Source organism: Myotis yumanensis, unplaced genomic scaffold (assembly GCF_028538775.1).
Source record: "Myotis yumanensis isolate MYYU_CA2020_CCGP unplaced genomic scaffold, mMyoYum1.0.hap1 SCAF_3, whole genome shotgun sequence".
NCBI classification, from domain to species: Eukaryota; Metazoa; Chordata; class Mammalia; order Chiroptera; family Vespertilionidae; genus Myotis; species Myotis yumanensis.
In genome coordinates this window covers 200,317,017-200,334,685 of record NW_027223754.1, presented here as the reverse complement: position 1 = coordinate 200,334,685, position 17,669 = coordinate 200,317,017, and the positions used below count along the sequence as shown (strand labels likewise).

Below are 17,669 nucleotides of genomic sequence, written 5' to 3'. Positions count from 1 at the left end.
TTTAAGAAGCCCAAGGATGGGTGATGGACTCAGTGACCATTCCAGAGAGTATATCCATTTTATGTTCAAAGCCAGATTTCTCAGCTTTGGGTTTTTCCACCATTGTGCCCCAAAGCATCATTTTTTGAGTGTCTCCATTATACTCAGAATTTTACTTGATCTAATCCACCCCACCCTGTGAGGTAGCTTCCATTAACTGTCTCGTTTTACTGATGAAGAAACTAAGGCTGTGAGAGGTGAACTGACCAACCCCAGACCATTCTCCTAGTGATTGAATGGGTTAATAATCCAATAATTCAACCCAGCCTGTCTAACTTTTTTTTTAGGTTAAAATTTACCTTTAGTTATTTTACTTTTTTTCAATTACAGTGGACATTAATGTTACTTTTATTAGTTCCAGCCTGTGTGACTAAAGATGGCATTTCTGAGGTTTAAGCTTAGCCATGTTATCAAGAAATAATGACATAAGATCTCTGTCTAGAAGCATACTCAGAACTTTTCCATATAGCTACCCTTTCCCCCAAAGCCCCAGAAAAACAAAATCACATGCTTCAACACCCTCAGGCAAGAAAAATTCTGAGAATAAGGAAAGTGATTGTGTGTAGACTTTGCACCCTGTAGAATTCTCTGTACTTTCTTCCATCTGTCCTCCCCTTTTCCCCCTTCCCCTCATCGCTTCTTCACCAGCAATATATTTTCCTGTCAAAACACACTTGGTTACCCGCAGTGCAACCCAAATTGCTGCTATTAGCCTGATTGAGACAGGGTGATTATAAATAAATTACATGCAGTGTTTCTGACATTGCTGCTGTTAGACTAAATTGAGACAGGATGATTAGTCATCGCTGACTGTAGCTTCATTCAGAGTGTATTCCATGTGGTGTGGAGGCCCCGTGGTCACCCGGCAGCCCAAAGGATGGAAGGCCAGCTCCCTGAGAGATGGACTTCCAGGTTATAGCTCCCTTTCACTGGTAATAGGGAGAGCAAAAGTCCATGCAGCCTAGTTAGTGGGGTCCCCTTGCAGGCTAATAATGAACTTTTTAGTGACTGAGTTAAAAAGAACCGTGGTTAGAAACCATCCCACAGAGAGAATCCGTGTGTGTGTGTGTGTGTGTGTGTGTGTGTGTGTGTGTATATATATATATATATATATATATATATATATATATGTATATCAATGGATGAATTTGCTGCCACTCTCCATAATAATTTGAGATGGATTTTTACTATTATTTTACTTTTTTCTAGCTATTAAAAACACCCTACACACCATAGAAAACTTCAAAAGCATAATAGTATATAAGACTAAAACAGTTACTTTTTCTCCTTTTCATGACATTTGTTAGACTTTGGTGTATTTCTTCCATCATTTCATGTTTATATTTATGTATTCCCTCTGACAAAGTTGACATTTACTGGATACATGATTTTATTTCAAGCTTTTTTTTTCACTGATGAAAAAATATTTAAACTACCTAGACAAAGTACATCACAGATTAAAGATAGAGAGTCCAAAGGGGAAGATAAATTGTCTTGGACACCCCTTTTCTGGAGGCGACATGATGAGGTGGAAATCTATGGGTTAAGGACATTCTTCTCTTGTCTCCCTGGTTTTTAGCTTCAACCCTCAAACCTCTACTCATCAGCCTGGTTAGGACCAGAAAACCTGAGTGGAGATCCTGGTTCTTTAGTTGAGGGTTCTTGGGCAGATGGTTCTCTAAGCTTCACCTTCCTCATATCTAGATCAAAATGTAGAAATATATATTCTTCAAGGCACCTTGAAAGTGCAGAAGTCTACACTTCATACTTAGGGGATGTTTAAAGCCATTTACTACTGATTGTTAAATAAGACTGAGAGGTAAGGATGACAGTCACAATCAACCCTTAATGATTGACACCCATTAAATTTATATTTTGGGTTCTCAGTATGGAGATGTGCTCTTCTTTTAGCCCAGTAGATGGCTTCATGAAAGAGTATGTTAGTGCTGCTTGGAAATAAAACCATGGTGCCCAGTTTTCCTATCACATCAACTTATCTTCTCCCAGAAGAAGTAGACTCAATGGTAGTTCTAATTTTTCAGAGTCCTAGCTTTTCTATAGGAATTAATGATGCAAAACCATGCATTGCTCTAGGGAAAACAAGTTATTCTTTGTAATAATCACATCATAGAATTTTTCTAAACTAATAATTACTTAACTTATCTGGAAGTTAGGTTTGGAATGAAAAAAATGTCTGGTGATTTTACTTTACTTTTCCAGGGTGAAACATCTGGATTTCTCTATTTCTCAAATCATATACATATACGTAAGACCATACAGTATTTGTTTTCACCGTCTGACTTATTTCACTTAGCACAATGCTGTCAAAGTTCATCCATATTGTCAGAAGGTTTTTCTCTTCTGTTTTATGGCTGAATAAATACATATAGGCAATGGAATATTATTCATTTACTCATCAATGAATCCTTAGGTTGTTTCCATTTTTTGACTATTGTGAATTATGCTACAATTAACACGAGGGTGCAGATTTCTCTTCAAAATAATGTACCTCACAAATGTGTTGTGAGAGTTATACATAAAATAAGTTTCTAGCACAGATTGGCACATAGTAGGCAATCAATAAATGGTATTTTTTAAAATTGCAATGGCAGTAAGCATGTACTGTTTGTCTATCAAGAATTTAGGAGGCAATGCTAGATACTTATCATTAGTCAAACATTTAGTGGATATTGTATATCTTCATCATAGATATCAATCCTACCGGCTTGACCTAATTTAGCAAGTTTACAAGTGAGAAACGCTATGAATGAGATTTCTTTAAAACCTGTACACTATTTGCACTTTGGAATCCCATGGCACAGGGGCTCAGTAAATTGAGGTTATTGCTAATGATGCATCACTCATATTGGTGGGAGAGCTTACCCTTGGTTTAGCTGAGACTTTATTTTCAGGGTATAATCAAGGAAAGGAGCTCAAGGCTCTCATTCAAAGCTTTGAGATACCAAGTGTCTCCTTTCTCCTAGGGCTTTAAAGATCCTGTGTACCGAGCAAGACGGAAGTATTTTGCTGACATAGCCTACAACTACCGACAGTAAGTCTGCTTGATTGTTGCGGGGAAGAGCACACTCCTAGACTGCCTCTTCCTTGCCTAAGTTTGGAAAACACCAGCATGAAGAGTCCTGCCTTGTGTGTGTGTGTGTGTGTGTGTGTGTGTGTGTGGTCAACCCCCCTTTAATAACACCTGTTTTAAAAAATGCTACTAGACAAAACAAAATTACCCACTGCACCAGGGCCCAGCTCTCTATCAGGCTTTGTTGTGTAATTACGCCGTGATGTCTGAAGTAATTATAAAAGGCCTCAGTGCTGAATAAAAGAGCCTCTGGTATTCTCCACATTAAACATGGAAGGAGAAAGAGCATTATTTACATTCAGGAGTTGGCTGCTTTGCTGAAATAATGAATCTGAGGTTTCAGGCGCGCCAGCCTCAGCGTTCTTCTTTCATCCCATCTGACCCAGCTGCAAAGGGCAATTTTTAGATGAGTGTCTTTTTTCCCCGTCTGGGATTCTATGCTCCTCTTATGACTTCTTTTAGCCAAAGGAAAATGCAAATATTAAATATGTTATTTGGAGGAGAACTGGTGAGCTATTGTGAGTCCCCAGGAACAACTTCAGATGTTCCCATGGGAAACAGTGTCTGGAGGTCTGAGCTCCGTTCCTGAGTTAAGGGCATGAGAAAAAGCATCTACAAGAAGAAACTTAGCAATTCACCAGAGCACTGAGTAATGGTTCTTTAACAACTTTGAGGGAGATAAAGGAGATAGTAGGGCTCTGTATTCAGAATACAAAGTCACCTTTCAAATGAGGAAGGTTCCTTCTCTGAATGACTCCTGGTAATAGAGAGATCCAGAACCATGCTGACCTTGGCCCAGCATTGTGGGTTTTGGCTGGTGGCAAGCAGGAATCACAGAACATGATCTCTCTCTCCTGTCCTTACCTTTGCCCCAATATGGTCAGGTGGACACCATCAAATCAGATATTGACAGGAGTCCTTCTTTAGCTGATCAATAAGAATAGGTCTCATTTACCTGTGTTATCTCCCTGCTCTGTCTGAGGCTTTGCTAAATGCTTTATGCACATTATTTCACTTAGTCTTTATAGTGACTCCCCATTTTCCTGATGGAAAAACTACAGCTTGAAACAAGTAACTTGCCGAAGTCATATATTAGCAGGTGGCATGCTCTGATTTTGAACTTAGACTTGTTTTGCTCCAAAGTCATTCTCAGTCACTCACATGGGTGTCTGGGGACTCTCAGAGTCAGGAGACTGTACTTCTTCATGGATTTCACTTTCTGCTGGTTTCTCTCTTCCCTTTCTGAGGTTTCTTCTCAGTCTCCTCTGGCCAATTCCTCCCACCCCAGAAATTGTAACATCTTTCAGGACTCAACTTTGGCCCCCTTCCTTGGCTTCTGCCACCCTCCATGACAACAGCCCCCACATTCGGGTCTCTAGCACCTTCTCAATAATCGTTCCACATGGGGGTCAAACTTAGGCACCATGAATCATAGTTTCAGTATAGTGATCAGTTGATAAAATGTGTCTCCAAATAGCTCATGTAATAGCTGCACAGGCTCAGAGAGGTTTACTGAATTTCCCAAGGCCATTTAGCTATGAACTGGCATAGCCAAGTATTGAACCCAACTCTGTTTGTTTCAAAAGCCTGTTCTTTCCTTACATCAGCACTTAGCCCTGAAATAATGGTGCAGCATTAGGTGGGGGTCCACCTGATGTCCTTTCCACAATCACTGCTGGCCCTTACAGAACCCCCTGAGCTTGTCTTGCTTTCAATACTTAAGCAAAAATCCGTCTCTGCCCCCTGATCCCTGCCCACCTGTAGGCCATAGCAGTGCTTTCCTGTGAGCTACACTTCTGAAAAAGCAGGAGTGACCTAGTTTGGAGTCTGATGATGAGCCGTTATTCTGAGATAAACAGTCTTGCCTTGTCCCAGACACTGTGTATCCTGTTAGGAAACAGGCCTACAGCCCACAGAACGGTCACGGGTCTTCAAAATCAGGCTTTCTTTGGTTTTCTTTTATTTCACTATTCATAACACAGCTCATTCCTAGATAGTTTTCAAAAGGACTATTCAAACTAATGACTCTTGAACTATAGCATGTCATCTGAGAACTTATAGGAATCTAGATGCCTGGGCCCTCCCTCCCCACTGATTCAGGATCTACAGGGTAGGGCCCACAAGCTCCCTGTAGTTCTGTTATGTCATAGCGGAAGATGCTAGATAAGCAGATCTTGTACCTAGCATGCATTTAAATACCTCTGGAACTTCCCAGAGACCCAAATATCAAATCCAGCAAGTGCATGTCCACTAAACAAGGGTCTTAAACTCATGGTGCACATATTCAATCCACTTTAGCCCACAATTGCTTTATTTGACATAATACAAAACTTTAATTGAACTCTGGTGCTTTAATTGAACTTGGATGCCATTGTTTAGAAAGAGGATGCATTTTTCAGTTGTCTCAATCCCACCCTCCTATTGCCTGTACCTGTTACTTTATATATTTACATTACCTGCCTGGCCCCTGAAGGTAAGTGAATTTCCACCTTACGTAAACAATTGGAGAGATAAGAGAGCAGAAAGGCCAAGTGATTTCCCAATGTGACTGCAAATCATTGGGGCAGTTGATGAGGTGAGACCTTGTATCATTGCTTAACCAATTCAGTTGAATGTTTCCTACATCGAGAAGTGGAATTTTCCTCTTTCAAATAACTTACATAATCCACTGGAGTCCAGGTGGTGGCACCTCTGCTAACGCTCATTCATGCACCTGCCCTGCCAGAGACAAATATCTCATGCCTGTGTTCTAGTGGGCAACCCATTCCTCGAGTGGAATACACAGAGGAGGAAAGGAAAACCTGGGGCACGGTGTTCAAGACCCTGAAGTCCTTGTATAAAACCCACGCTTGCTATGAGCACAACCACATCTTCCCACTTCTGGAAAAGTATTGTGGCTTCCGTGAAGATAACATTCCCCAGCTGGAGGATGTGTCTCAGTTTCTGCAGAGTAAGTGCACATCAGGGTCAAAGGTAAAGGGACAGGAGGGGAGGGCAATAAATGGAGGCCAGTGTGAGTGTGCCGATGGCAATGCATGCAGGTTGATTCTCCCAGGAAAAATGGAATGTCACTGCTGAGCTCTGCCTCACTTCCAGCCTCCACTGTTAATCTACTCTCATCGTCTCCCTCCTTAAAGGCACAAGGCATGGGTTTTGCCTATCAATGCCCCTGAAACATTGTTTTTTTCATACTCAAGGCCCAGGTTGCCCAGTCATGGTTTTCCTTGCAGCTCTGCTATGTTATGAGATGGCAGCAGTGTGCCTATGTGTAAGAAATGTATTATTTGCGGCAGTGCTAAGAAAGCCTGAACTCTAAGTCTATACACCCATCTGGTATGAATCTTGCTTTGGACTTTCTATAGTTGGGTGAACCTACCTCACTTTTGTCATCTGTCCAATGGAGTCTGTGTCAGCATTTTAGCCTTTCTCAGAGGGCAGTTGTGAGAATGAAATAAGATGCTGCATGAGTGATACATATACAGTAGATGCTCAGTGCATTTGGCTAACTAGGACTCAGTATCTTACTGGGGAACCACATCATTGGGGTGACATCACTTCCAAGGAAATAAGGGTTTTCCTCTCTGCCAGGAGGTGGTGTTAATTCAGCAAAACCAAACTAAAACAATCAACTAACCCATAGTAAACACCTACTTCCCCATTGTAAAGTGGGGATAGTAAAAACATCTACCTCATAGGGGGATTGTGAGGATTACTTAGTATGTATAAAGTACTTAGAACAGTGTCTGACATATAGTATGTAATGTATAGCATTAGCTATTATTATAATGATGCCCACTGTTATTATTCTCCTCCTAAATCTAAAACAAATTGAGAAGAAAATAAAGGAACCAAAGAGATGGAGAACAAAATGTCACCTTTATTACTAATAAAAGCTACTTAGAGAATGCGGTAGAGATGTGTAGCCACCATGGACTTCCTTGCCAATTCATTGGCACAGTGTGTCGTCCAATCCATGGCCAAGAGCAGACCAGAGTGTGCTCCTCTATGGACCAACAGTCAAGAGAGAAAGGGAAGAAAGTGTGAAATTAAGAATATTCACTCCCCTTCCCAAAGGCTCGAATCAGGGAAGTCACTGGTCCTCATGGGGTGGACTGTATGAGGTGCGATAGAGAAGCCAGAGTGCTCCTTTCATCCTTTTCCTTCTTGGGAAGTGCCGTGAAAATTTTCTCTGCACTCTGGAAAGACAAGGAGTAGGGAATAAGCATTTAAACTTAACAAAAAATAATAGAAGGTAAATTTATTGGATGTTTCCAAAGTGCTAGGCTCTGTGAAAGTACTTTGTTAGCTCTTTTGATTTTCAGAATGACCCTAAGAAGTATTTATCCACATGTTACAGGTGAGGAAATTGAGTCTCAGAGACTTGAACTTATTTGGCCCATATCACCCAGCTTATTGGGGTAGATATTTGAAGATGATAAGTCTATCTGGCATCAGCACCCATCTCCTGGACAGCAGGGTATATTGCTTCCCTGCCTAAAAGTCTTCAGAGCCCTCTGGCTCTGCTGTGATGGGCTTTGAGTTTTCTTTCTCTCTTGATTCCTAGGTTGCACTGGCTTCCGCCTCCGACCTGTGGCTGGCCTGCTTTCCTCTCGGGATTTTCTGGGTGGCCTGGCTTTCAGAGTCTTCCACTGCACCCAGTACATCAGACATGGGTCCAAGCCCATGTATACACCTGAACCGTAAGTATTATCCACCCTCCACCATTTGCCAGCAACAGTGTATGCCACCTCTCTCTAATCCAGGAATGAGGTTTGGTTTATTTGTGGATTCATCCATAGAACAAGGTGCCTGGATTGTTTGATGCTAAGAGAAAAACTCATCGCTTCTGGGGATTTTCTCTGTTCAAATAGACCGTACTAATTGGAGATATGGACCTCTTTTGAACCAAAGATTCAGACCTTCCCTGACCATGGGAATGAGAGGTCACATTCAAATTCCAAAGGGATTGTAGGAGTCAGAGCTATAAAGTTCCAAATGGGAACAGGAAAAAGAGATGGCAAGCTATCTCAACACCTCCTAAATACATGACTACATAATTCTAAGCTTTCTCTGCCTAGAATGTGTTTTGACTGAAAGTAGAGAATGGCTGGCTACTATGCTGCTTACTTTTGCATTTAGCTACCTCCTTAGGCAGCTAGAACTTAAGCAATTTATGCAAAAAGTCAGCAGGACACCCAAAATGGTCTTTCCCTGCCTACAAAGTTTATTATTATAAATCAGAAAAGACCCGTTCTTAATGGACCTGGCACATAATGTTAAATCAATATAAGTTTTCTTTCTTGACTGACTGCTGCCCACTCTAGAATAAGAGAGGAACAGTTCTATTAAAAATTATTTTTTATTTCCTGTGGAGAATAACTGAGCACATTGTATCTGCCCAGGAATGTCAATGCCAAGGTGAGGACTTGGGATGGGAAGTGTTCATGATCCACAGCTCACTCAGGTGTCTGGGGGAATGCCAACAGAAATATTGGCTTTTCCGCACCCCACTGGGCATACACCTAAGACACCCTGGCTGCTGTGTCCTGCCCTGTCCCTTACTTTTCTTTCCCCTCTTCCTTTTCTCTTGTACTCTGACTCACCTGATCCCAAGGTTTGTATACCACTTATTCTTGGAAGTGAGGGCATAAGCCTGAGGAATTACTTCCTTTCTTCCCACCCATTCCTTATGTAGTAAGACTGAGTTGGGCTTGCTTGTAACCCTTATTCACCCTCAAGCTCTGTGTTCTCTGTCTTTCAGTGACATCTGCCATGAGCTGTTGGGACACGTGCCCTTGTTTTCAGATCGCAGTTTTGCCCAGTTTTCCCAGGTGAGGAATGCATATCTTTAGCCTTCTAGCCTCATGTCTCTGGAAGGTACAGTTCTGTGCTACCACCTGAGATGGGTGTATGGTCCTATGGAGATACCTATTCTAGAGACCACGACATTTGATTTGTGAATCCCTCATCCTCTGAATTAAATTGTTGAATTTGCTAATCTCACTTGTCCTACCAGGGGTGGTATATTAGCCTTTCATCCATGAAAAACCTCTCTGGTTCCCAGGTAGAAGTGACTTTACCTTGTCAAGCAGTCATTTGGTTATGTTTTCATTAAGTAAGATGACATTTGCCAAGAATCCAATGCCAATAGCCCTACTCAGAGTTGGCAAAAAATAATAAGCCTAATGTTTTTTCACTATTATCAAAATAGCAGGCTAGATCTTGATTTATCTATAACAGTGGTGACCATGTTCAAAAATGCTTTGGGGATCAGTGAAAGAATCCTACTAATGCTCTCCAGGCTTTGAGAGGTGGCCTGGAACCATCATTGGATCATGAGATTGTTGAATTACAATGCATGCATAGGCCCTACCAAGCCACCAATCACCTGTGTGACCTGAGAAAAGTTGTCTTGAGAGGCCACCCTGTTCTTCAAATGTGTATCAATAAAAAGCCCTCCTGCCACACACACACACACACACACACACACACACACACACACACAGGATCAAATGGAATGACCCATGAACAAATGCTGGACCAAGCATGAATTTCAGAGTAATGGGATTGTGTGTGAATTTTATAAGCAGCCGGAAGAAATAAACATTCTACTGTTGAAGGAAGAGGCTACCACTTAACATATGAAACAAATGAACAAACAAAAAGCTGAATTAATTGCTTGCTAAATAAGGAAAAACTGTACTTGTAAGACACAGACTTCCCCAAACAATGAAAACTTGCTTTTATGTAGGGTTCTGGGAAATGTGGAGTCAGAAATTGTTGGACATTAAAAAGTGCTTAAGGATTGGTTGAACCTTAACCGTAGAAGCGTTACCACTGGACTGAAGTTACTGCTGATAGGCTGACTTTTAGAAGTGTGGTTCTTGCTGCCCAGTGCCACTGCTTGTTTTGGAAGCTTTAAAATTGGGATTGTTGCTATGGCCAAAGATAAATAAGTTTTCTTATCAGAATAGAACTTTTTGTTCTCACCATCAGAAGCTATTAAGGAGGCTAAGTAATACCCTTAAGCCATTTTCATTTTGGGGAGCTCCACAGAGAAGTGGACAATTACCTGAGTAGACTGTCCAACCTATGAGGGAAGGTGGGGGGGGGTGAGGGGGTAAGAAATCAACCAAAGGACTTGTATGCATGCATATGAGTATAACCAATGGACACAGATAGGGGTTGGGGGAAGGAGGGAGGGCATGTGCTGGGGGTTAGGGGTGGCCGGGGAGAGGTCAGTGGGGGAAAAAGGAGACTTATATAATATATTAAACAATAAAGAACTTAAATTTTTTTAAAAGAGAGAGATGGAAGCTCTGGGCCATGAGTGTCACAGTTTCAATTTTGACAGGACAATCCTAAGGCAGAGAACCATTCTGAAGCTTCCCTGAGCACATCCCTTTTTTATCTAAAGTCAGGACTTGCTTTCTACTAGAGTAAAAGATGGGATGGGGATGGAACACAGAGATATCTTGGGACCCCTTGTGCTAGGCAATCTCTAGGCTCACAAAAACTGGTGACAACTAGAACAGGGTGCCATTTTGATTTTGGATTTATCAATGGCTCCTGATAGACTTAGAACTTTGGCATGTCTGGAACAGAGATGGGGAAGGGGCAAGAGAGTAGATCCAGGCTAAGCCAGTATCTAAATTTGGTTCATTCTAACTGGACAGCGTTTTCTCAGTATGTAATCTGGGCCAGGTGCTGCATTTGGCCTAGACAGGAATACAGGGATGAAGACCATGTAACTTCTTGCTTCATTATGGGCCCAATTCTTAGTCCTTCTCTCTATCTACGTTAATTTCTTGGTCATATCACCCAATTTCATGGCTTTAAATACAAGCTCTAACCTGATGATAAACACATTTATATCTCCACCCAGACTTTAATCCTAAAACTTAGACTTACATATCCAACCACTATTCAATATCTCCACTTGGATGTCTAATAGACATCTTTATTCATCATGTCCAAAACTGAATTCTTTATCTTCTTGTTCAAACCTTCTCCACCCACAGCCCCCTATATTAGTTCATGGCAACTCCATCCTTCCAGTTTCTCAAACCAAAAGCACTTGGGGGGGACATCATTGACTTTTCTTTCTTACATACCTACAACCATATCTTTCAGAAAATTCTAAGGGCTTACTTTCAAAATATATGTAGAATCTTGTCATTTCCCATCATATTCACTGCTACAACCTGGTGTTAGCCACTAGCATTCCTCACCCTGGTGACTGCAGTAGGCTCGTAACTGGTCTCCCCTCCTCTACCCTTGACCCCATACAGTCTATTCTTACAGAGAAGCCAAAGTGAATCTTTGAAGACATAAATCAGATCTTGCCACTTCTCTGCTCAAAACCCTGTAATGTCTCCCCATTTCACTGAGAGGACAATCTTAAGCCCCAAATAACCAAAAAGGTCCTACATGATGAGGCTCCAGATTCCTGTTTGATATCATCTGTCACTCCCCCCATCCTCTTACTCTGCTTTAAGCACACTGGCCCCTCTCTATTTCTTGAACCAACTGAATTACCTACTCAAAAGTAAAAACCATGAGATAAAGGATCTTTATCAATTTTGTATGTTTCCAGAAGAACACAATGTTTTTGCATACAGTAGGAAAGACAAACACACACACACACACACACACACACACACACACACACACACACACTGATAGAAGGCAGACTGAAGCAAATGCTGCAAGAGAGACAAAAATAGAGCTAGAGAAATTTTGCAGTTGAAGCTGTGATGAGAAGTAGTTCATGACATTTCAGACTCTCCAACTATATATACCTGGATGGATGTCAAACACTTCTCCTGTGGTTTCTTCAGGGTGTATAATTAAGACTTATCTAGTACCCCAGAAATGTTCCACTTCTGCCGTAGAAGAATAATTACTAAATTGGAATCAAGAGATGAAGCTTTAGACACAAAGTGCTGTGTGACCTTGAGCATATCATCTCCCTTTTCTGTGCCACAGTTTTCTCATCTGTAAAAAAATACACCTGTTGAATCAAGCCAACACTTTCATTCAGCCAACTCTTGATTCAACAGGTGATTGACCAGCTAGGGAACAGTTTCCCCCACTCTAGAGATCTGTGATTCTATGATGGGTGGTTAAGGAAGACTTGACAGAGCAATTAGGGTCTCTCTGAGCTCTTCTGAAGACATCTATCCAACCACCACCTTCTGTGATCAAGTACCTTTATCTTTAACTGAGGATAAAGGTTGAAAATAGGCAGACTCTGTCATGCCAATGACTCTGTTTTTTCATAATTACAGGAAATTGGCCTTGCCTCTTTGGGTGCACCTGATGAGTACATTGAGAAACTTGCCACGGTAAATTCTGTCTTTCTGTGGTGGGCGGTGGGAGTGTTATGGGTTACAGCCCTCAGGTCTCTGAAGCTTTGATCTTCCCCTGAAAGCCAGGTCATTTGCAAAGAAAATCAGAATGCACTGGGTTACATTTGCACAAGTATAATTTTTCACTTGGATTACTCCTTAGTGGTTGGATTTTAAAATCAGCTGCATGCAGATGTTTACATGTGATTCTAAACAGAGTGCCTTGAAAATATCAATAAGCTGTAATAATTGCCCTTGAGATTTCTCCAGCATAAAGTATGTGTGTATGTGGAAGCAATGATTGATAGGGGAGTCATTCAGAAATTCCAAGTTTAGCACAGATGAGGGGATGGCCTTTCATTGATTCTATCACCCTCCAATCTCCTGCCTCCCACTGCTGAGCCTGATGGGATTGCTTGGTAAGTTCAAACAACATAAAGGGAACATCTCACTCTAGTTGATTCCATGAAGAAGAAAGCAAAAGTAGAGAAGGAGTTCCTGTTCTAGAGAGAACAATTTGTTAGGGGTATACTTTGAGGGCACCCTCAATACTCTCCCCCACTGTCACTGCTTCCTGTCTCATCTTGCATTCAGCCAACTCTTGATTCAACAGATGATTGGTTAGGGTGAGACACAAGAGACAGAGAGGTGACCTCGGGTCATGCTGATTCAGAGAACAAACCTGCACAGACTCTCAGCTGGGCAGTCCTGTCCTTGATCGTGGGGCATCTGCTGTCTTTACCTCCCTTCGGGTGTGCTCTCAACTTGACTTTCCATTCCAGATTTACTGGTTTACTGTGGAGTTTGGGCTCTGCAAACAAGGAGACTCCATAAAGGCATATGGAGCTGGGCTCCTGTCATCCTTCGGTGAATTACAGGTATGACTCTAACAGGAACTAACAATAGATTTGAAAGTGGTGGAAACAGCTGACCATTCTTTTTTTTCTTGGTGCTATGGAAACCCCACTTACATTCATTTTGTGATTCAACCCAGGGGATTAACCTTAAGAGATTGCTGCCTTAGCAGTTAAGATCTGAACATGACTGTGGGTGTTAATTGAACTTTAAGTTGACAGGTCTCCAGGATAGAGGGGCCTCCTGATTCCAAGGTTTGACTGTGCATACAGATGTATGAAAACATGTGCCAGCAAATGTGGTTGGCTCCCTCATCTGTTGATCACCTTATTTGAAAATGGTTGCAGTGCATTACTTCTTTCGATCTTGACTGTAGGTTTTAGATGAACTATAAAGGGTAGAATATAGCAGATGCAAAAGAATTCAGTTTACTGCATTTGGGCTGTGGTGTGGAAGGAATCCGAGTGAGATGGGAGAAGGCGCACAAATGGCCTGTGGGATGCAGCAGGGACCATTGGCCCTGATTTAACTGTGAAATTTTTCCACTTGGTGTTTGCAGTACTGCTTGTCGGACAAGCCCATGCTCCTCCCACTGGACCTGGAGAAGACAGCCATCCAGGAGTACACGATCACAGAGTTCCAGCCCCTGTATTATGTGGCTGAGAGTTTTAATGATGCCAAAGAGAAAGTAAGGTGAGGTGGCAACTAAGGCAGGTCAGCAGCTCTTGGGACCTCCTTACTTGCTCTGGTGCCACTGATCTGTGGGTGGTTGGCCAGAAGGTGGACTCCAATGCCCACAGCAATAGTGTGCAGCAGACACAGCCTCCTACTCTTGTCCCTTCCCACCCTCTGTTGGGAGGAGTTCCTTCGTGAGACCCTGTTTCGCAGCTTATTGTCCTCACATGCCAATCCCTGCAGACTACCCGGCCACCTGATCCTTGTTCAATACAGCCACCAAATCCACAGATTTGTACTCTTCTGTGTGCAGAGTAGACACAGAAGTCCCTCCACCAAATCAGTCCTTGAAATCTTATAACCCATGTTCACGTTATTCTCCTAGATACCTGCAGAAATCACTCCCTGATCTTCAAATCTTCACCCACATTTAACCTTCTTTGTGCATCTTTCTCTAACCAACTTATTTAAAATCACTACTCAGCCCTACCCCAGCACTACTTACCCCTTCTATGACTTCTTTTTCTGTTTTCTACTTATTAATGTCTACTATATTGTAGGATGTAAGATCCATGAGGATAGAGATTTTATCATTTCTGTTTTCTACTCTTCCCCCAGCCCTTAGAACATTGCATGACACTTAGTAGGCACTCAACAAGTAATTAGCAAATGCACTAATCTCAGGATGTGAGTGAGCCCAGGAATTCCAACTCTGGAACTTGGATATCCAGCCACTATGCTCCACCAGACTCGATAAACTTGGAGAGCCCTACTAGCCTCCCTTATAATTGTCTTCTCATTATGGCAGCTTCTACTTTCACCAGAAGCCAACTTAGAAATAGCATTTGTGATATCTTTGTATTTTATAAATTATTTTGGAATATCTTGTTAATTAATTGGTTAACATGCATTCCTCCAAGACCTACGAGTAATGAAGAAGAAACAGGCCTACTGAAGAGTCAGACTACCTTCGTCTTCCCAGCTTCACAATATATTGCCAGTATGGCCTTGGTAGACACTTAGCTGCTCCAAACCTCAGTTTTCTCATCTGTAAAATGGGGAAAATAATAGTAACTTCCCACTAGAGTTCTTATGAAGATTAAAATAGGAGTGAGATTTATAAAGACTATAGAACAGTAAGAACTTAATGTAGGGATAAGGACACATATGTAATAACTTAATCAATAAAAAAATTAAAAATAAAAAAATAAAAAATAATAATTTTTTAAAAAAAGAACTTAACATAGTTCTTTTCCCCAAATGGTACCCTTCACTCAGATCTATGGTTTTGATTTCAGGAACTTTGCTGCTACAATCCCACGGCCCTTCTCAGTTCGTTATGACCCATACACCCAAAGGATTGAGGTCTTGGACAATACCCAGCAACTTAAGATATTGGCTGACTCCATCAACAGTAAGTAACATCCCTTTGAGGCCACTCTCTTTCCTAGAAATCGAGAGTTGTGTTTTCTTATCTTCACGATAGAAATTTAATAAATTTCTTGCCATGTTCTTATGAAGATTAAAATAGGAATGAGAATTATGAAGACTATAAAACAGTAAGAACTTAATGTAGTTCTTGCTACAGGGGAGGCACTGGAGCCATGCTAAATTTTACTCATAATGTAGTGTTTTCTTCAACTCTTGAGAGCTATATTCCCCTCCTTGCACTGATTGCCATGTATCTCAGAGCTTGGTGAGAACATGGCATGAATAAGAGTGGCTCCATCAGACCTTAGTCCAGTGGTCTAGGCTGAGTTATCTACTTACACTGTGCATTCTCAGACCTAGTGTGCATCAGAATCACTTGGGGTGGTAGTTAAAAATGAATAGTCATGGGTCATAGCCACAGACTACATTCACAAAATATGTGATGAGGATTAGGAGTTTGTATTTGTAATAAGGTCCCAGGTGATTCTGACACAGGAGGTTTGTATGAACCACACTTTTAGGTTCAATGGCTTAGCTTCTTGCAAGCATCAATGGATGGTCATGTAAAAGAGAAACAGAACAGCTGGTGATTTTCCCCGGGGGAGAAAACTGTTAACACCTCTCCTGAGAAGCAGTCTATGGAAAGAGGAAAGCCAATTATATTAATAGCTCTCTCATTTCCTAAAACTTGAAACTACCTAAGCCAGTGGTTCTCAACCTATGGGTCGTGACCCCTTTGGGGGTCGAACGACTCTTTCACAGGGGTCGCCTAAGACCATCAGAAAACACATATATAATTACATATTGTTTTTTGTGATTAATCACTATGCTTTAATTATGTTCAATTTGTAACAATGAAATTGGGGGTCATCACAACATGAGGAACTGTATTAAAGGGTCGCGGCATTAGGAAGGTTGAGAACCACTGACCTAAGCCATGATTACCCAAATTCTATCACTGTGAGCTCCTTGAGGGTTGGGGTGCATCCCGATGATTTCCCCGTACTTTACACATTGTGGACACTTGAAGGGTGTGTGTTCATGATATGAGTGGCTCATCTATTTTTTTTTCTAGGTGAAGTTGGAATCCTTTGCAGTGCCCTCCAGAAAATAAAGTGAAGCCATGGACAGAACCGGGTCTGTCAACTGAGAATCTGTCGATAGAAATCCAACTACTTCTTTTATTTTATCTGAGAAAGTCTGAAAATCAAACCTTAATTAGAAATGACAGCCTTAAATCACTTTTTTGAACAAGGTAAAGGAGCAACAAATAAGTCTAAATAATCTGAAATGACAGCCTATTAATACATACCCCAAAGCATAATGGTGGATCTTTTGGGGTCATCTTTTGATTTTGAGATGATAATCGCATAATCTCAACTGAGTTAAAATGAATGTCACTTTTCATCAAAGTTAATTAATCTGTGACTTGCTTCATTCAAGCTTCATATTTACCATAGAGAATTCCTAAAGGAGTATGTATCACTCAATGTAAAACACAAGCCTGTGATTAGAATTGAACTTTGGGGTTTAATATAAATCTTAGCCTACAAAAGTCATCTTCTATTTCATTGAACTATGATTCTAATAACTGCTTTATTGTATTGCTTGTGAAGATTTTCTTTAATTCAGAACCCTATTAAAATGGTTAGAAACATTAAAATTCATAGTATAATATCAAAACATTTCTGTATGTTTTATTGTAACCATAAATACTGCTGTGGAAGATAATACAATTCCCCACCTGACTCCTACAACTTGCAGCATCATCTTCCAATCATTGCAAAGTTTGTTTTTGGAGATATTTTGAAGACACTTAAGATTTATTAGATGTTAACTAAAAGCCTAGCTGGTAGATATTCAGTAAATAGTCATTGAATGAATAAGGAAATACATTATTAAAGAGCAAATGAGAATTTTTAATTATGATAAAAATATATAGTGGTTACAAAATTTTGCATTTTCAAGTGTTTCTTGGAATGAAATATTTCTCTCACTGCCTTAGAAATATATTAGCTGGATAATCTTGTGACATGAAACAATGGTCAAAGAATCTGATTTCCAATCCATTGCAGGGGCTCATTGTGATCATCTATGTCATATCTGGATGGATAGTCAACAGACTTAGACTTTTGTTTATTATACATTTCACATGAACACTGGATATCTGAGGAAGAGTGGGGAGGTTTATAATGCCTTAAAAACTGTGCTTTGAAATAATTCTCACC

The 17,669-nt window shown here is 40.9% G+C and overlaps 1 protein-coding gene across 1 annotated transcript in view; it reads left to right on the top strand.

Annotated features, from left to right (window-relative positions):
- The window catches only part of PAH (phenylalanine hydroxylase), a 52,922-nt gene extending 35,528 nt beyond the window's left edge, over positions 1-17,394 (top strand). Inside the window, exons 5-13 of the mRNA XM_070410923.1 lie at positions 3,024-3,091; positions 5,884-6,080; positions 7,695-7,830; positions 8,892-8,961; positions 12,421-12,477; positions 13,263-13,358; positions 13,895-14,028; positions 15,309-15,424; positions 16,517-17,394. Of these exons, the coding sequence (XP_070267024.1) occupies positions 3,024-3,091; positions 5,884-6,080; positions 7,695-7,830; positions 8,892-8,961; positions 12,421-12,477; positions 13,263-13,358; positions 13,895-14,028; positions 15,309-15,424; positions 16,517-16,560 (918 nt within the window). The 3' untranslated portion in view covers positions 16,561-17,394. The remainder of the gene's footprint in view (positions 1-3,023; positions 3,092-5,883; positions 6,081-7,694; positions 7,831-8,891; positions 8,962-12,420; positions 12,478-13,262; positions 13,359-13,894; positions 14,029-15,308; positions 15,425-16,516) is intronic.
- Positions 17,395-17,669: the final 275 nt, after the last annotated feature.